General features: G+C 37.7%; 1 protein-coding gene across 1 annotated transcript; it reads left to right on the top strand.

Moving 5' to 3' along the window:
• Window positions 1–1,782: 1,782 nt before the first annotated feature.
• Window positions 1,783–18,866, top strand: LOC139141418 (uncharacterized). The gene is made up of 5 exons (XM_070711044.1): window positions 1,783–1,970; window positions 12,266–13,101; window positions 13,612–13,777; window positions 16,824–16,971; window positions 18,543–18,866. The coding sequence occupies exons 1-5, from the start codon at window positions 1,809–1,811 to the stop codon at window positions 18,680–18,682; spliced, it is 1,452 nt and encodes a 483-aa protein (XP_070567145.1). The 5' UTR covers window positions 1,783–1,808; the 3' UTR covers window positions 18,683–18,866.
• The last annotated feature ends 1,725 nt before the right edge of the window (window positions 18,867–20,591 follow it).

Genomic DNA, 20,591 nt, shown 5'->3' with positions numbered 1-20,591 from the left:
TGCGCCAAAATGGCTGATGGTTTGAAAACCTAACGCGTACATTCCTCATTTGAAATCCCAAAAATTAAACGCTAATACCATAAATGCACCTTCAATCACCGTCAGTCTTGCATGATGCTATTTTTTTATTATGCCAACTTGTGAATCATTTTACTGTTTTAAAAAAAATTGTCTTATACGACACGAGTCAAACTGCGTGTTTGTCGTAATGTAATTTCAACCTTTCATTTCATTCGACTAAATGTATTAAATGATAATATTTTGAACACAGTCTGTAACGATCGGTTCCGTAGATAAGCGTCTGTACACACGTAGGTTACTATGTCACAACGACCACGTGGCATTTCAGGTATTCACAAGTCAAAAACTGATACAGCGAGCTTTAATTCTACGTTCATATGGTGCGTTAAAATTACGTTGACGTCGAATCTTTGGCAATGTTGATAACCAGATTGCCCTGCCATGAGTAGCTTTGTTTCCAGTTTACCTAAACCATCTTTACAATCTTAACGAATTAATCAGACATTTCAGACATGGACCTAACTTGGAGCATCAGAGAACGAGAGCAAACACAGCTCTACCGCTCTTCTGCATCCAAAGGTTGAAAAGCAGTGGCTAATATCTTTTTTTGAATCAGCTTTTCATGCGAAATAAAATGCATCACCAATGTCATTGCGTGTTGAAATTTACAAAGGATAACGATACTCCTTATACAGTCACGTCTTTTTTCAATTGCTAGTCTCAACAGACGATATGACAGCACTGTTCAATAGATTGCTGCAGTGGAGAGACACCATAGCTGTTACCTCGGTTATAAAGGACCAGTGTCTGTACTTATAATTGTTTTCACAATTTGATTTTCGTAGGTCATTATTTCTTGTTCCGCCCCTAAAACATATGGAACTCTTTTAGCTGTAAGTACAATGTAAATGCACACAAAACATGTACAGGGATAAGTTGACATGCGGGATACTGTTTATCTTGTCGTTATTTTGATGGTAGAACAAGAAGGAGCAGTTGACAATCAAGACAAAATGACGCAAATATCCAAAGTTTCACTACTGGTCATTTAACATCGGATAAACGGCAACACCAAAACGTTTAAGGAAGTATACGCCTCGTAAGTGAAATATTAAAAAAATTGCTTCAACTTTCCTCAATAAAATGGTCAATCATTCTCTTACCAAATAATTGCAAGAATACAAACAATCATTGTTACAGTGAAAAGTTTTGGTACTAGAGAAACAAATCACCAAACATTTACCAATATTTGAATTTCAAAAAGGCCACCATCCCTGCGATAACTCTATAGGGAAAAATATTCGATGTTTAGAGCTTTAAAATCAGCCCTCATAAGTAGGAGATGAGAAAAAATCGTTACGGTAAAAATTTGAAAGTGTGAACAATACATTTCTCCGAGTCTCACGATAACAGTATCAACGTGACACGTGCTTTTGCAAAATTAAAGGCGGTTACAAATGTAACACAGATGTACTATAAATTTAGATATAGATAAGTGTGTTGTGAGTGTAGCTTCTCTTAAATTAAGTCTGTCGATATTGCTTGTTAATTCCATTTTCCGAAACTAATTATAAAATTCCAAAAGGCTAACAACGGCCATCACGTGATGTTGGGTATCTCAGATACACTCACTCTGCTAGATTTCCGCATTTACACGTATGTAAAAAGTAATGCTTTTATAATTGGCGTCGGTTAATGTTTTTTAACCATCGGGATATGAAGGCAATCGGAGCTGCAGGAAGTTCCATCAACCAAGGCAGGTCAAATTTAGACAGGTCCATGTCACGATGCTTAATCTGAAAACGGTTTTCTTCTCTCTAATCGGGTTGGTGGCCATATCTGCCCTCCTATATCCTATAGTGTTCAGAGGAGTGTTCTCTCGCGCCGAAATGAAAACTTCGCCATACAGACAAGAGCTGTATGGAGGGTCTAGCACGAAGGTGAGATTGGTAAGTAAATGCGGGGTTCCATAGCCTTACTTTCTGCCAGGCAGAGGGTTGTTACAACAGGCGCAACTATTATTTACTGGTAGCTACTGATGTCATCACGTGACAACACTCGGTTCAAGTGATATTTTAATTGCCTTGCTGTCACTTATGATGATTTGAAACAATCAAATATTTGGACTTTGGCTGAGTATGTCAATATTCTACTCTGCGTTCCGAAATTTGAAAAATGACCGTCCGAAGTAATTGGTAGTGAAGAGCTTACTTGTAATCAGAGCTATGCCGCAGTAAAAAGACCTTGATTCGGAAAAGTTATTTTTAGATCAAATATATTAACAACGTTGACATTGGCAATATCGAGATATTCATCGTCATAAATGTCAGTTTCAGCAGAGTGAGGAACATTTTGATAGCCTTTTTTTAGTCTAACTTGCTACAGCTATGTTACTCAATGTTTTTGTGAATGAGGTATGTTATAGTCAGGTATTGTAACAAAAATATCGTTACACGGATGACAAAAGTGCCAAATTTGCTACAGGTGTTCGCATATATGTGTAGATCAATATTAGCTATTGCTCCAAATATTTTGGCCACCAGAAAGGCTCGATGACGTCATAAATTCAAAATGGCCGCCATTATAAGGCTAAAAATGGTAAAATACGTCTAATTCAGGCAGTTTTCAATATTTTTTTAATAAACCGACACAAACATCCAAATTACAAATACAACATAAAATTGATGCAAATCCATTATTATGATGACGTCATAAAGCCAAAATGGCTGACCAAATTCAAAATATCCCCATATTATCGTCTGATAATGTTCAAATACTGTAATTAAAGCCTGTTTCCAGCATTTTATCCCCTGTACTGAAATTAACACCCCAAATTATATACAAAACATATAATTTATACAAATTCATTATTGTGATGACGTCATAAAAGCAAAATGGCGACCGAAAATTAGAAAATGACCTATTTTGAAGTTCACTGTGCTTAGTAAAATAGCCAATTTACGTGACAAAATAATAATTTAAAGGTAATCTACAATTTGTTTTGATAATCCATAAACTCAAAATAAATGATAAATGTACTAAAACTTAGCCAATAAGCCCGACACAAATTACAAACTATTATAAATTATTTATTTTTAACAATGACCTCTGTCTGAAAAACTGAACCAATATAAAGGAAATAAAGTTATCTTTACCCATAGGTTCTACCTTTGAAAGTGTTACGTTATAGTGAGTAGATCAATAGTGATGTGATTTCATGATAACGAAAAACATGGCGAGAAACCGGTAAATAAATCATGCCTTGACCCTGGTCATGTGACCTTGGTCCCTGAAAAAAGGTTTTATGTTTGTGATTTCGGTCTAGACTTTTGCTTCCTTTGTTTCAGAAGCCTTTTTCGTTTGAATTTTCTTGGATTTTTATGTCTCGATGTGTGGTGACATAGTTTTGTGCTACAGTTACTGTAGTTCTCTTTTTGGAGGATGTGCCGGCCTGAAAAAGATCGTTCGGTCAGGGTTTTATGAACAAAAGAAGACTATTTCTGCTTTTTGAATCTAGCTTAGCTTACTTTTTTGCAGCTTTCGTGAATTTTATGAAAAGCGTCTTTGCCTTTCGTTGTTCACTTACCAGACTGGTTAGGAATTCAAAGATGAAGGAAACTGAAAAAAAGTGACCAGACGAGTTTTTGCTGTTTGGAAACCCAAAACATAAAAACATAAAAAAAAAAACACCAGGAAGAACATAAGCAGAAATGGAAGGTTAAACAAAGATAAGAAATCAAAAAGATTCTCAGATTCATCAACAATCTTGCAAATCAAACCTTGATCAAAGCATTAAGTAAAGGCTTGAAATTTATTCCCACTCCGGAGTCTCTAGAAAAATTGTCGTATGAGATATCAACAAATTTATTCGCATCATAAGATTATGCGATATCATGAGAAGCAATCAATCAATCAATCAATCAGACATCTGTTCTAAGATAAGTACATGTTCAACACTAGTAACCGCGGAAAACCCAAAAATTGTAAAACTTTCTCGAAGCAACTGAGATCGATAGAGGAAATTCCATTCGCAACCCACTTCAGAAAGAATTTGACTCTGGCAGAAAAGACTGCCCTGTACAATCTGTCTAAAAACAAACAAACAAACAAACAAATCTTATTGAAACCCATCAATAAAGGATGAGGCATAGCAATTGTGAATAAGATAAATGACATTAAAGAAATTTATAGACAGCTGCAAATTGAAAATGTTCACTAAAACACTTAGCGACATTGACTATACAACTTGGATATTGTATACGAAATCATTTATCTGCGACAAGAAGATCATTGACGAGGTGATTTACAGTTTCCCCATTCCCATAAGTAGAATAATTTGTACACCACGATGGTATCTCCTGCCAAAAATACACAAAACCAAAGCAGAAGAAACAATCATCACCCAACGTCTCAATAGAAATGGCTGCTCAAGCCCAATAAAACAAATGTCGGAATTTCTAGACCTTGTCATAAAACCAATCGTCCAAAACGACTTATATATGCCAGGGACACAAAAAACTTTATTCTCTAGTTAGAACCAATTAAAAAAACAAGCAAACTCTATTCTGGTAACATAAGACGTGGTATCAATGTAGAAAAACATGCCAAAAATGAAGCCATAAATGCAGCGATCGTAGCGTTGGACTCTAAAACAGTACTGCCAACTAGTATGATACAAAAACCAACCATTAATGTACATGAAAGCCTTAACTGTCGATTATTCTGAAACGCACATATTTTAATTCAACTTAGAAAAATACAAACGAATCTATGCAAGCAGTATTGGCTCACCAGAAATAGCTGATATCATATACCATGAAACGAGAAAGTTATATTAAATCCCGAATCCGGTCAAATATTCGTATGGAAATTTAAAAGGTGACATATTCATGGTTTACACAGGAATCGAACATCAACTTTTAACATTCAGAATATTTGTCGAGGATTGTAACACCCTGTACTCTACGTTCAACTTAGGAATTCAATTAAACATTTTTCGACAAAATCTCATACCTTGACGCAATTGAGAGAGATGGCTCGATTATAAAACCCAACAAAAACCATCTGACGATATTTATCTGCCACCGACTTTCAAATGCTTAATTGAAGGTGAATTACTCAGATATGTACATGCAACAACAATATGGACTTCATAAAAAGGTCAATTTCTCAAAGCAAAATATTTAAGAAAGAGATTACAAAAAGAAAGACATAGCTTGTATAAAAAAGAATGTAACAAAACGTCAGCCATCCTTCATCAACAAAAGTAAGAGTAATGACGTAACAAAACACTAGTCAGCACAACCTCAACAAAACCAGCCTAATCAAACAATGTGATAAGAATCTGGAAATTATGAAGGGCGATTAAACGCTGGCCATGGTTTTCCAGAAAACCTATAATAACATATAAAAGGAAGAAAAACATACACTATATCCTCCTTCAAGCAAAATTCAAACACAAGGAGAGTACAAGTGAACGGTTTGAGCAACAATTCAAGCAAAATTCTGACCAAAACATAATGATTTCAGCATCTCTCTTTAATGAACAATAACTACCATTAAAATGAGCATGTGGGTATACAAAACCATTCAAGTGACTGAAGAAGGGACCAACTTTGGCCCGAAACGCCGCTAGGAGGAATAACCAACATAAAACCTTATTTCCGGGACCAAGGTCACATTACGAGGGTCAAAGCACTATCGATTCACTGGTTTCTGTTATGTAGGTCATTTACCCCACACTCATCATGACCTGAGTTCAATTAGTCTAGAACATTCTCAAGGTCACTGCCCTTAATGACCTCACAACTTGAATTCAATTAGTCATGTTTGGAATGTTCTGGAAAGTTGATTAGTTGTGTAAGGGAGATAATTTTAGAACAGTAATTAGCATGTCAATAAAAGTTCTAGATTGTTCTTATATGCCTTTATAAAGGGACGCGCTCAGCTTCCAGTCAGACTTTTGGGATCGTGTCTCTTGTGTGTTACTAAACTCCAGCAGTAGTCATTCTCAAGACTTTTCAAGACCTTCACTGTCAACGCTGGATTTATACTGTGGACTTTGTACAGCTTCAAGCCTGCAAGCCAAAGGACTGTTCATTCATCCGACTGACTGTTACAACTCTGAGACTGGAGCTTTGCCGTCCCAGCTGAGATAAGTAATCTGTACACTTTAAAGCTTGTACTCTATCCCTGACTTAGCAATTAGTTTTATTTTTGTAATAAATTTTGTTTAAACGTTAACTGCTGAGTTCACCCTTTTGTTCGTTTTCTCTGCACGTAACAAATTGGGGGCTTGTCCGGGATCCGAATATTTTGAGCCGTTTGACAACATTTTGCCTGCCTTTTCAAAACTACTGTATACTGTGAACTCAGCAAAATTCAATCATGGCGGAATTCAAGCCAGACGAATTTATGGATGACCTTGATCAGGACGCATTTGATTCCCTCAAAAAGGACAACCTCATAGCACTGGCAAATTTCCTTAAAGTAGATGTCAAAAGATCTATGCGCAAGCGAGAAATACAGTTCAAGATTGCAAAACACTTAGTTAATTCTGGCCATTTTGAGGAGTCTGCCTTAAAAGATTATGAGCCTGAGTCTTCCTTTGAACTCAGAAAATTAGAATTAGAAATGCAGACAAATTTGGAGATCAAGAAACTAGAATTACAAATAGAAAAGAAAAAATACAAATGCAGTTAGAAATGGAAGAAAGACAGAGAGAGAAAGATAGGCAGGAAAGATTAGAAATGAAACGTTTAGAGCTTGGACAGTCAAGAAAATCATTCCATTCACACGGTTTTGACATCACTTTAAGCATTTCAGGTTAGTTCCCCCTTTCCAAGAAAAGGATGTTGATAAATATTTCCTTCATTTTGAGAAAATTGCTCAGAGTCTGAATTGGCCTAAGGAGTCCTGGTCTATGCTTTTGCAGAGTGCTTTGGTGGGTAAAGCCAGAGAAATTTACATTCAATTGTCAGTAGAGCAGGCTTCAGATTATGATTCTGTGAAGGAATTAATTCTCAAGGGCTATGAGTTGGTGCCTGAAGCGTACCGTCAGAAATTTAGGGATTGTGAGAAGGCGAAAGATCAAACTTATGTTGAATTTGCTCGAACAAAAGAACAACTGTTTGATCGTTGGTGTTCTTCTGAAAAGGTCAGTCAGAATTATGACAAATTACGACAACTTGTTTTGATTGAGGAATTTAAGAGGTGCATTCGGAGTGACATCAAGACGTTTATCAATGAACAAAAGGCAGATACATTGGAGGTTGCTGCACGTTTGGCCGATGATTATTCATTGACCCACAAATCTTCCTTTCTCAGCAAACCATCCCAGTCCTTTTCATACAGAAACAATGCAGGTAAATTTAACTCCTCCTTTTCATCCAAGAATTTCTCAAAGGACAGTAGAAAATCAAATGACAACAGTTCACAAAATTCAAGTAACACTCCCACATCATCAGATCCCAAGTCTCAATCTCCTTCTGACAAACAGTTCGGTACACTTTCTTGTAATTATTGTAAGAAAGACGGCCATTTAATGTCAGAGTGTTTCAAATTGAAAAGAAAACGTGAAGGTCAAAGTGGTCAAAGTGGATCTAAGCCCACCGGCTTTATTTCTTCATCAACTCAATTAGAGTCTAATAATGTGTGCAACACATTTTCTGAGGTTAAACCCCTCTTATCCCCAATTAATGAGGTCAAGGTCAATTCTTCTCAAGATAGCATTATGGGTATTTTCGAGCCATTTATTCATGATGGTTTTATATCACTTTCTAGTGATTTCTCTTCCGCTACCCCTGTCAAAATTTTAAGAGATACCGGGGCTTCCCAGTCTCTTTTGTTGGCAGATACCCTGCTGTTTTCTGAAAAGTCATTTTCAGGTTCTAAAGTTCTTATTAAGGGGGTAGATTGTAATGACTACATTCCTGTTCCTCTCCATAATGTCTATTTGTCTTCGGACTTTGTTTCTGGACCTGTGGCTTTAGGTATTAGGCCTTTTTTGCCTTTTGAAGGGATTCACCTTCTTCTTGGAAACGACCTTGCTGGGGACAAGGTCATTACTAATCCACTTGTGACTGATAATCCTACTTTAGATCAGGATCCAGAGCCAATTGAACAAGAGATACCCGATTTATTTCCTTCATGTGCCATTACTCGAGCCATGTCAAAGAAAAATTCCGAGAATCAAAATACTTTCAAAAATAATGTCACAGATGTTGACTTAAATGACACCTTTCTCAGTCAGGTGTTTGACACGGATCATTCCGTTATCCCTCGTGGATTTGCAACTTCCAGTAAAACTGCTGACCAAAGTCAGACATTTTCTAGATCAAATCTCATTGCAGAACAACACAAAGACCCAGATATTTTGTCTTTGTTTGACAGGGTAGATGATGAAGGTAAAACTTCAGATAGCTCTGTTTCCTATTATACAAAATCTGGTATTCTCATGCGTAAATGGAGACCTCCAGATGTTTTGGTTGATGACGATTGGGCTATAAAACATCAAATTGTGGTTCCAAAGCCCTACCGTGCTGAAATATTGCGCCTGGCCCATGAAACGCCCTGGGCTGGTCACTTAGGAGTCAGGAAACTTATCATAAAATTCTCAGTCACTTTTATTGGCCTAATCTCAGGCAGGATGTAGCACATTTCTGTAAAACTTGTCACACATGTCAAATGGTAGGAAAGCCGAATCAGACCATTCCAAAGGCCCCTTTACAGCCAATTCCTGCATTTCAAGAACCATTTAGTAGGATACTAATAGACTGTGTTGGGCCCCTACCAAAAACAAGATCAGGAAATGAGTACATGCTGACAATAATGTGTACATCAACTCGGTTCCCCGAAGCCATACCACTGAGAAATATAAAGACAAAGACTATAGTGAAAGCTTTAGTCAAATTTTTCACTTTATTTGGCCTCCCTAAATGTGTCCAGTCCGATCAAGGCTCCAACTTTATGTCTGGTATTTTTCAACAAGTAATGGATCAGCTAGGCATTAAACAGTATAGGTCATCCGCCTATCATCCAGAAAGTCAGGGTGCTCTTGAGCGATTTCATCAAACTTTGAAAACCATGATTAGGACCTACTGTTTCGATACAGAGAAACAGTGGGATGAAGGAATTCATTTTTGCTCTTTGCTGTTAGAGAGTCAATTCAGGAGTCTCTTGGTTTTAGCCCATTTGAGCTTGTATTTGGACATACAGTCCGTGGCCCACTTAAGCTCGTTAAAGAGAAATTCCTATCAGACGATGATGATTGTCTGAATATTTTGCAATATGTGTCAGATTTTCGTACAAAACTCTCTAAAGCATGTGAATTAGCCAGAGAAAATCTTGAGTCATCTCAGCAGTCAATGAAAACCAAATATGATAAAAACACCTCAAAACGGAAGTTTGAACCAGGTCAAAAAGTTCTTGTTCTACTTCCGGTTCCTGGCAAACCACTCCATGCTCGTTACTTTGGGCCATACCTAATTGATAAGAAATTGAGTGATTTAAATTACATCATAATAACACCTGACAGGCGAAAACAAAAACAGCTATGTCACATAAATATGCTTAAGCCATATTTGGATAGGGATAATCCTACTATAACTCAGCCTGTCAGTGCAGTCAGTTCAAACCATTATGAAGATAGTGATACTGAAACTGACTTGAGTGAAAATACTCTAAACTCAAAGCTGGGCTCGGTCAAGCTTCAGAACTCAGAAATCCTGGAGAAGCTGGAGTCTACAAAGTTGGCACACCTCCAGCCAGAACAACAACAACAGGTGAAAGAACTGCTCCATGAATATAAACACCTGTTTCAAGATGTTCCAACGAGGACAAACGTCATCTATCACGACGTTGATGTTGGGGACAGTAAGCCTGTAAAACAACATCCATACAGACTGAATCCAACAAAAGCGAAATATCTCCAGGAAGAAGTCAAATACCTGCTGGACAATGACTTTATTGAACCCAGTAAAAGTAACTGGAGTTCGCCGTGCATACTTGTTCCCAAATCAGACCACAGTTATCGTATGTGCACGGACTTTAGGAAGGTCAACACTTTAACAAAGACAGACACTTTCCCAATCCCGAGGATTGATGACTGCATCGACCGAGTGGGAAAAGCCAAGTATGTGACGAAATTTGACCTACTGAAGGGATTTTGGCAAGTCCCTCTGACGGATCGTGCTCGTGAAATATCCGCCTTTGTTACACCAGACGGATTGTTCCAGTACAAGGTGATGCCATTCGGAATGAAGAACTCTCCGGCAACGTTCCAACGGATGATCAACGACGTCATATCCGGGCTAGACGGATGTGCAGCTTACGTTGACGACGTCGTCCTGTATAGTGACACCTGGGAGGAACACATCAAGCTCATGCGGAAGTTCTTTGAGAGACTGAGCAAAGCAATGTTGACTGTCAACCTTGCCAAATCTGAGTTTGGTTGGGCGAGGGTAACTTACCTCGGACATACTGTAGGACAGGGTGAGGTAAAACCTGTTGATGCCAAAATCAGTGCCATTTCAAGTTTTCCCATACCAAACTGCAAACGACAACTGATGCGCTTTCTCGGTATGGCTGGTTACTACAGAAAATTCTGTCCAAATTTCTCCACAATTACTGAGCCTTTGACTAACTTACTTAAAAAGAAAGTAAAGTTTGTCTGGTCAGAGCAATGCCAACAGGCATTTGATACACTTAAAGCCATACTGCAAAGTGCCCCAGTGTTGTCTGCACCAGATTTCACTTTGCCATTCAAATTAGCTGTAGATGCTAGTGATACGGCTGCTGGTGCTGTTTTATTGCAAGAGGATAGTCATGGTGTAGATCATCCTGCTTGCTATTTTTCACGCAAATTTAACAAATCCCAGAGAAACTACTCTACAATTGAAAAGAGTGTTTATCTTTGATATTAGCTTTACAGCATTTTGAAGTTTATGTTACTTCTTCAAATCAGCCAATAGTGGTTTATATTGATCACAACCCTCTTGTTTTTCTGCAGAAATTCAAAGGCAAAAATCAGAGATTGCTAAGATGGAGTTTAATGTTACAGGAGTTTAATCTTGACATTAGACATATCAAAGGCAGAGACAATTTAATTGCAGACTGTCTCTCTCGTATTTAGAACTTATTGTTGTTCACACTTTTAAGATTACATTTGTAAAAGAAAGATTTTTCATTGAAAAATTTTCTTTTTTGAAGAGGGGGTGTGTTATGTAGGTCATTTACCCCACACTCATCATGACCTGAGTTCAATTAGTCTAGAACATTCTCAAGGTCACTGCCCTTAATGACCTCACAACCTTGAATTCAATTAGTCATGTTTGGAATGTTCTGGAAAGTTGATTAGTTGTGTAAGGGAGATAATTTTAGAACAGTAATTAGCATGTCAATAAAAGTTCTAGATTGTTCTTATATGCCTTTATAAAAGGGACGCGGCTCAGCTTCCAGTCAGACTTTTGGGATCGTGTCTCTTGTGTGTTACTAAACTCCAGCAGTAGTCATTCTCAAGACTTTTCAAGACCTTCACTGTCAACGCTGGATTTATACTGTGGACTTTGTACAGCTTCAAGCCTGCAAGCCAAAGGACTGTTCATTCATCCGACTGACTGTTACAACTCTGAGACTGGAGCTTTGCCGTCCCAGCTGAGATAAGTAATCTGTACACTTTTAAAGCTTGTACTCTATCCCTGACTTAGCAATTAGTTTTATTTTTGTAATAAATTTTGTTTAAACGTTAACTGCTGAGTTCACCCTTTTGTTCGTTTTCTCTGCACGTAACATTTCTCACAATTTTTAGACAATGTTATGGTGGACATTTTGAATTTGGTCGGTCATTTTGGCTTTATGACGTCATCATAAGAATTAATTTGCATTAATTCAATGTTTTATTTATGATTGACAATGTTTGAGTCAGTTTATTTACAAGAGTAGTGAAAACTGGCTGAAAAAACTGTATTTTACCATTTTTAAGCGTTATAATGGCGGCCATTTTGAATTTATGACGTCATCGAGCCTTTCCGGTGGCCAAAATTTTTTTGAGCAATAGCTAATTTTGATTTACACACATATGTGAACCTCTGTAGCAAATTTGGCACTTTTGTCATCCGCGTAACGATCTTGCTGTTATTTGTTGCTAAGCCACCTGACTATTCAGTGTATTGTAACATAAAAGCTATAATTATCTCAAATCCCACTCGAACCCTCTGCTATTTTTATTTCTCCATTTGATAAAAAGCATTCTACAGGAATGGAAAACAGTGTCGGATTTGACGGAGCTGCAAACTTTGAGATGGAACTGACCACGATTCCGACCAATCATTCTACATTGACCAATCATGTCGGAACCACGAACATAGCAGTCACGAGATATAGCTCACCCACACGAAATCTGCCTTTTGGTGTTCCGTACACCATCCCTGCGGAAAAACGTCAAGCTATGGAAAACCGCTTTCTCTACGCAGTAGTTCACTACGACGGAGGGCCGAACTTTCAATTTCGGCAGCTAAAGATTGCTATCCAGTTTGCGGTCTACTTGAACAGGACTTTAGTCCTTCCGGAGTTTAAGCACCATCGGACACCCTACCACATGGGAAGAGTTTCCTTTGAGGAAACGTTCAATGTCAGTATCTTCAAAGAATTCATGCCTGTCATTAGCATGCAAAAGTTCAGGGAGAAATGTGGCCCACACATAAGCAATGTTATATTTTTCAGTCGTTATTTCGAGCACAATGTTATGAATTTACTGCAAAGATCATACAGAAAGCAAAGTCACTACGTACACGAACAACTCAACATCGAACTACCGGACATAAAAGCAATTACTTTCCCAACATCTGGTGCAGAGGCGTGGCATGTAATCGACAAGACGAGGCACGCTAGATGTGTGGTGATGATTGCCCCAGTTGGGTTCGAATGGGTGAAATTACCAAATATGGCTATGGTATCGTATGGAATGGCAGGGCATCTAGTCAGAACATCACTTTTGATAACAGCTGCTGAAAACATCCTGACAAGACTGTGCGACGGGAAACCCATACTAGGGTTCCATTGGCGAAACAAGACAGGTGAAGAGTGAGTGTACATTTAGAAGATAGGGAGTTTATTTTGGTATTTATAAAACAGCACAATAATCAAACAAACAGCTGAGCCATTACACAGCGAAGAAAGTACCTGTAAAACTAATTTTGTCGTAAATAGCCATATGGAGTATATGCATTGATTGCCCTTGGATGTGTAACACAGAATTGATTTATTTATAGATTCTACTTTTAGTTAACAGATAATTGAATATTGGATGAATCTTTGCAAAACTTGATTTTGTGCAAATATGCGCTTTGTTATGTCCGCCAACATCTCAACCTAGACAAAGTGACGTCAATTTTAAATGATTATTTTATAAATACTGGATTAATTTATATAATTTTGCTATTCGGGATCAAGGAACAATTAGGTTAGTTTTATCTGTTATCATCGCTATCTAAGCATACTTTACAAAATTTACAGTTTTATGTAGGTTCGCTGATTACTAATTCTGAATTTGTGTGACTGTTTATCTCACAACGCTTCAATAACCTACTGCAGGTGTCGCATCGGTCACCTGCAAAAAGCTGCCGATTCTCGATGTCACTCTCTGCTTCGGAATCAAAATGGCATCATAAGGCGTGTTGCTTCACACATGAAGTCTCTGAGTAAAGAGCAGGACATTGGTTGTGTGTTCGTTGCTACTGCACCCAAAGAACCACGTGAGGTATGTCAGGATGAGTTGTTATAATTTTATCTGCCTCATCGTGATTGCAAGAAATTCTCATTTTCATAGTCATTTCGGGCAGCTAGACTCTCTCTTGACTTACATGTACGTACAGTATTGAGGGTACTTATTTGTCATACCTGGCTCTATTTATCCCAAAACCAATGACGGAATTGATTATATGCATTGCAGCTTAAACCGCAATAGATTGATTATATGCCTTCTTATACAGCCACCATGAGATCATCTTCTAACATCAGTGTATCATTTCGAGGCATCATTAGAACATGCATGAATCAATTTCTTTCAAAATTTTCACGTGAACGCTGTGTCAGCCTGATACACTGTAAAGTTCACTTTGTTCGACGATGTGGTGTTTCATGTCCACATGTATTCATTCAGGAAGACATCGCGCTACATGATTGCTGTCATAGCAAGGTATTGCAAAGGGTTACATGTACAAGCCGATGTTTTATGCTAAGGTCTTTATATAAGGTAACAATACGTCCACCGGCTCAATGCCGTAAGTGTTTAGTGCTTGACCTTGATATGCGTAGCTAGATTATTGTGTACGTACGTAGGTACAGACGAACACGTTTTTTTTTCTGGTCTTCCACTGCATCACTGTTATAATTGTGCGTCATTTTTGTGATTTTGAAAAAATCTTCACAATGTTGTCAAAGAAACAAATTATAAACAAGCTAAATAATTAACATTATCATATGCACAAGTCAAGTTTGTCGTCCCTGAACAGAACATACTGGGATTTACACTCTGATCGTTCTACATCACGACAACCCACGTCTATGTCATCAATTTTGGTGCGTCGGAACTTTTTTGCGTTGATTTTTGATGTGCTCGGCAATGTAAACAAACAACATCGCGGCCTGTATTTCTCCCGCGATCAAAATTTGTGTGACGTGAAAACTTGTAAACATCGGTCATAATTTTTAGAGTTTGACAAAATTACATCCACTTAGCAAATTTGAGTCATTCTGTTTTAGTTTAGGGGGGGTCATATCGGCATAAACACCACCGCTGTCTGAACTTTCGACGCACAGAGTACTATCATGCGGTAGACATGGAGTTTCCACTGCAATAAGTCAAGTGCTCATCCAGACCGACCGCTGGCAGAAAACATTATGTATAATTTCCGAAGGAATTTCGTATATAATATTCGGAAACAACGAACGCGATGCTGATCTCAATAACGTGAGTTCCGTAAGCATTGCAACCGTGTACGTTCGGGCGCGACAATACCCAATGTTTGCGCCGTTGAAATTCAGTCGATATTTGTTCTCGGAAAATATCGTAACTTTTTCTGGGATAAATTTCCGGGCATATGCCTTCTTTGAAATTGTGTATAACTTAACGAAAGTACACAAATGTCAGGTTATTATGTCATTCATAATTTCCTTTGTCGATCTAAAAACAATATTAGGGAATAACATCAATATATTACATTCAACACCGTAAAATTACCGGACTATGTGTGGATCTACCTTCCCTTCTCAATACTTAACACTCAATACTCAATAAATATTCAAAAAGAGAGAACTAAGGTTTTAAAGTCAGTAAAAATTACATCTTTTAATATTTATAGAAAAGAAGTTATTTGAAAAATTTGAAAAGCACCTCACCCTTATCGGCCCATAACTTTTGTCAAATGGCAAGAAACAAAAACATTAAAGAAAAATGGAAAATGTAGAGGGTAGGAGACAAAGGGTTGTCATCGGTGGGCACGAGTCTGCGGAGATGTGTGTTCCCTCTGGTGTTCCTCAAGGCTCACTACTGGGTCCGCTTTTATTTATTTTTATATCAATGACCTGCCCATGTCTATCCATCATTCGACCATGTTTCTGTATGCCGATGATTCGAAATTTTCTCGGATCATCAAAACTGAATCGGATTGCAGACTATTGCAATCAGATATCTCTCTTGTTGGTAATTGGTGCAAAGCATGGAAAGTTAAACTAAATCTTAAAAAATGTTTTGTCATTTCATTCTCCAACAAGCGTATTCCAGTTCATTCCAATTATAAGCTTTATAAGCAATCAATCACACGTGTTGATGTCATCAAGGATCTTGGTGTTTATTTCTCCAAAAATCTAAGCTTTGTACATCACATCAATTGCACAATCAAAAGAGCACATCAATTGGTCGGTTTTATTAAACGGACTTGCTGCGACTTCACTAATACCACTGCCATCAAAAGTATTTACATTGCACTTGTTAGGAGTATCCTTGAGTATTGTTCAGTAGTGTGGTCTCCACACCAGAAGTCGTACATTGACAAAATTGAACGAGTTCAGAAGAAATTTATTAAATTTCTTTGTTTTAAGGAGGGTGTGGAGTACAATGTTGATAATTATTTTACATTATGTTCTTATTTTAAACTTTCGCCCCTTTTTATTCGTCGTCAAGTTTTAGATCTTTTTTTATTCACAAGTGTGTCAATTTCATTACCGATTGTCCAGATATTAATAGCTCCTTCACTTTCTTTGTGCCCCCAAGGCGTCTCAGGTCTTCTGACCTTTTCCGGATTCCAAATCACCGCGTTAACCTGTCTAAATATTGTTTTTCGTCTCGGGCAATGTCACTTTTAAATAGTGTCTATCGTTTTGATATTGATTTGTTTACCAGTCTTAGTGCTTTTAAAACACAAGTGTCATCTGTTTTATTATCTCTTGCTGATAGTCATTTTACTACCGAGAATTTTTGATGTTTGTCAGTCTCTGTTGTTACTTGTTTAGTGCCTTTTTTAAAATTAGTTTCTGCATGTTGTAATTTGTCTTTTTCATGTTTTAATTTTTCTCTGTTTGCATCCAGTTATTGGGCTATGCCTGTTGGATGTCAGAATGAATAAATAAATAAATAAGTAAATAAGTAATGGAATCGTGAGTGCTGTGAATGAGACGGCTTTCTTTTACTTGTAGAATACATCAACCTTTTTTGCAATAAAGAATGATGTATGACCTTTTCTTAACACGACAATGGCGCCAACGTTATCACGAACCTATTTCCACCTTTTCTCTTCTCACTTTAGCATGTGGTGCGAGAAATTTCTATGGTGACGGAAAATGAACCGAAGGTGCTGACTATTGATGACGTCATTAATTTACATAATCCTGATGTCGATAAGTTTCGCAGTGATGACTATTTTATTTCCCTGTTGGAACAAGAACTTTGCGCGAGTAAGTATGTTACTGCTTATTAAAGTAGACACTTGATATTTCAAGAGAAGGTCACAAGTTAATAAAGGAATATTCTTTGACATTAGTTTGGAACCGATGCAAAGATGTTTCATTCGCTGTCCAAGTATTTCCAAGCTGATGGGAGTGTACTTCACGAGTCCTCCAAATGCATCATCTCGCGATGAAACGATATGAGTGATCATATTTCGCATTCATTTTCAGTATTTTGCCATTTACATTTCATGTTTTGTCCCCTTGATGAAATAATTTTGAATGCCGCCACCATGCGTGGGTTTATTCTTCGCTTCCTCCCTTAAAATGTTAAATCGTTCATTGTTTGTACAAAATATAAAAAAATGAAGAAAATGTCTCCGGAAATGGAAGAAAAATGGTTAGTAAGACGGTCTCTTTGTGGCAATACGTATTGTAAATTGTCTGTTTAGATTGTTATAAAGGATTCAATTATGTGCACACTTGAGTAACCGCCAAAGGCATGAACAAAACTGCTGTTTGGGCGCCATACCGTGGATACAAAACCAATTTACTGCCTTCCCTTATAATCCGACAAAGTGCCTGCTGATAATTTATTTTTTTGACGTTATAGGTTTGAAACTTTAAAAATATAATCGATAAATCTACTTTGTCCAGCTGTGCCGAAGGGCGATGTATTACCGCCTCCGACCATTTTTGTCTCAATAATTTCGAAATTGTCGATTTTGTCGACCCTAATTACTTCGACTCTACCGACTGGATTAAAGAAACATTATATTACCACTCCCAGTCGGTCGCATCTTACTTGGTGGAGCCACATGGCTGACGAAAAACACAGTTATGTGTTTTTTTTATACCAGTGAATAAGAATAATAATATTCACAACTCGCAATATCGTAAACATCGTACCTTCATGCTAAAACCTAAATTGTGATTTGTATTAAGACTATAATCGATCGCAAAATAAAATAGAGCACTTGTCGGCCAAGTTTAGACACTTTTGTCCGAAAAATCTTCGGATTTGCAAACTTTATACATCGCGCGTGACAGTACGTTGCTTATATTGCAATACTCATTGAGCACGCATACAGCGCACTAGCACGCAGTAAATATAACATTTGTGTAAAATAAGTTCAGGGGGGCGTTGTATTTCGCGTCGGAAATTTTCATTAAATCTTGACGGTTTTGTTTGGTTCGTTGATAATATAATGGAGACTCTGCCCGGACCATTATGGGCGCGGGCGACAGGAAAGCCAAAAATAGCGGGGTCCACAAGAATCGCCCGTTAATTTTTGGCTTTCCTCTCGCCCTTGCCCTTCAATAAACGTTAATGGTCAGGGCGTTGCCCTTTATTTCTATATTCTTTTGGATTGGTTTACGAATTTACTTGGATTACTACAGTGTAGAATGAACCAAACATTAGCAAAAGTTTACATGACATGGGCTACAGGGTCGATTCAGGTCTGTGCAAAACCGTAAAACAACAGCTTTATCCAACCGCGGGCATTTGAAATTGTTCACAATTATCACATTTATTGAATGGTTGCTATTCGGCGTTTATCTCTGTTCTATTCCTCCAGGAAGCGCCGTATTCGTTGGTATTGGTAAGTCAAATTGGTCAAAGTTTTTGTTCCACGAACGAGAGGCGTTCGGCAGAAAGCAAACCTATGATGTCACCAGAGATTTTCCTGATTTGAAATTTTCCAGACTCTATGTGTGAAGTATGCCGTGTTGGAATTATCTTCTGTATGGACATTTCTTCATTATTTGATAGGAAAAGTGTTAAACTGTTGCTGTTTTCTTGTGACAAACTAAATTAAGTGATCATGTTTAATTGTCCATTGCACTCAAATGCTTGTATTTTACTCGATACATCGTTAGTGTATAGAATACAATAATTTTACTAAAATATCAGTGGTATGTTTCGTTATTTCAAGGCTCTAACACCCCCTGAACGCCTAAAATTAAAGGTGTTCAACAAGTGCATATAGTGTGTTCGTGTCCATTAACACATCCTTGATTGAACGACGTCCATACGTTCAAAAAGTGTTACAGTCCCTTAAACGTGTAAATGCGTTCACTTTTTGAGAAAAAATTAAACATTGGTGTTAAACATATTTGAACACAGACGCGTTCAAAACGTGTTACAAAAAGGCGTGTAATTGGTGTTCTATCCTTGAACATTTAACTATGTAGTGTGCCTTGATTGACACGAAGCCAATCCCTCAGGACCGTGGTACTTTCACAAGCAAAGACGGTCGCAAAATGGTCAATGTCACGGTCACAGTTGGGGGAGGAAAGAACGGCACCCGACGTATGGCATCCACGGTATTACTAGGGCAAAAACTTAGTAGCCCTCATGTTATGAATAATCAAATTTAATCAATGCTTCGAGAGAGGTAATTTACACCTCGGCCATATTTCCTTTTCCACACTAATTGTTCTTCTATGGCCGACACGGAAGTAAAACACAACGAAACTGCAAATGGCGACCGAACGAAAAAGCTCTGTAGTAGTAACATGAGATTGTATATATCTTTGACAGTTTTCGACATTTTTTGTATTTTTACATCTTGCGACAATGTCCCCTATTCAACCAGTGACGAATTTAGCCCTCCATCCCCTCGGCCCGGGGGTTTTAAGATGCACAGTCGACGCTTACATGGTCAATAATAGTATTGATTCATGATTACTATACTAAAGAATAAAATAGAATTAATTGTTACTTGCTTTATACATCAGTAAGTCCAACGGGCATTGCGTAAACAAAATATTTTAACGCGAAATTTACTGGGCCACTCATTGATATGGGTCAGCTGATGTGCACAGCTCGCTTTGTCAGACCAGGGCAGATATAGATGTTTGTACAATTTGTCAAAGAGTTAGATATAAATGGCAATTTTTGTACACAATATTTTGCACTTCATGATAACAATCCACCGTGCGTGTGACGTTATTATCTTTGCCATAGCAACTGTACTGCCCAATATCTAGCTTTGCCAGCTGAAAACCGTTCTGTCTGAAACCCAGCAATTACCATCTGGTTATTGACTCTGAGGGCGCTTTTCTAAATGTTCAATCCAAGCATTCTTAGCGTGAGTCCTCGTTCACATGCAGACACATTTATCTCTTTTTCTATTTTTTAATCTTAAGGTAACTATATCTTGTATCATGGACCATATGAAAAATAATATTTACTTGGTAATGACACCGATATGTGTTATTGATGGCGAGTTAAAAATCATACTTTGCACGTTTAAATTTCGTATTTTGTTTCTTTACAATCACTCAAAAACATGACTGCGCCCATAAATAGAGTGGGTACACCTCGGTTACTCGCAAGTCGGATTTCTACCGCTGGCTGCGCTACTATAGAAAATAGGGTCAGGTATGGGCTATTGTGAAGTATGACTATCATTGGTCAATAGTACCAATGCAGTGATTGAGTAGAATTTATTTTCAACTTGGAGCTACCTTCGAATTTAGATTTTGTATGCCCATGGAGTAACTCCATAGTTTCCCGAATCAAGCATCCTATCTCAGCATTGGATGAAAAAAGAAAAATGATTTTTTTTGAGTCATTGTCGTACATGCCAAAGGTCACCAAGGTCACCAGGTCACGCCAGAGA

Source organism: Ptychodera flava, chromosome 10, assembly GCF_041260155.1.
Source record: "Ptychodera flava strain L36383 chromosome 10, AS_Pfla_20210202, whole genome shotgun sequence".
NCBI classification, from domain to species: domain Eukaryota; kingdom Metazoa; phylum Hemichordata; class Enteropneusta; family Ptychoderidae; genus Ptychodera; species Ptychodera flava.
The sequence above is the reverse complement of the archived record's forward strand: the minus strand, read 5'-3'. Positions and strand labels throughout refer to the sequence as shown.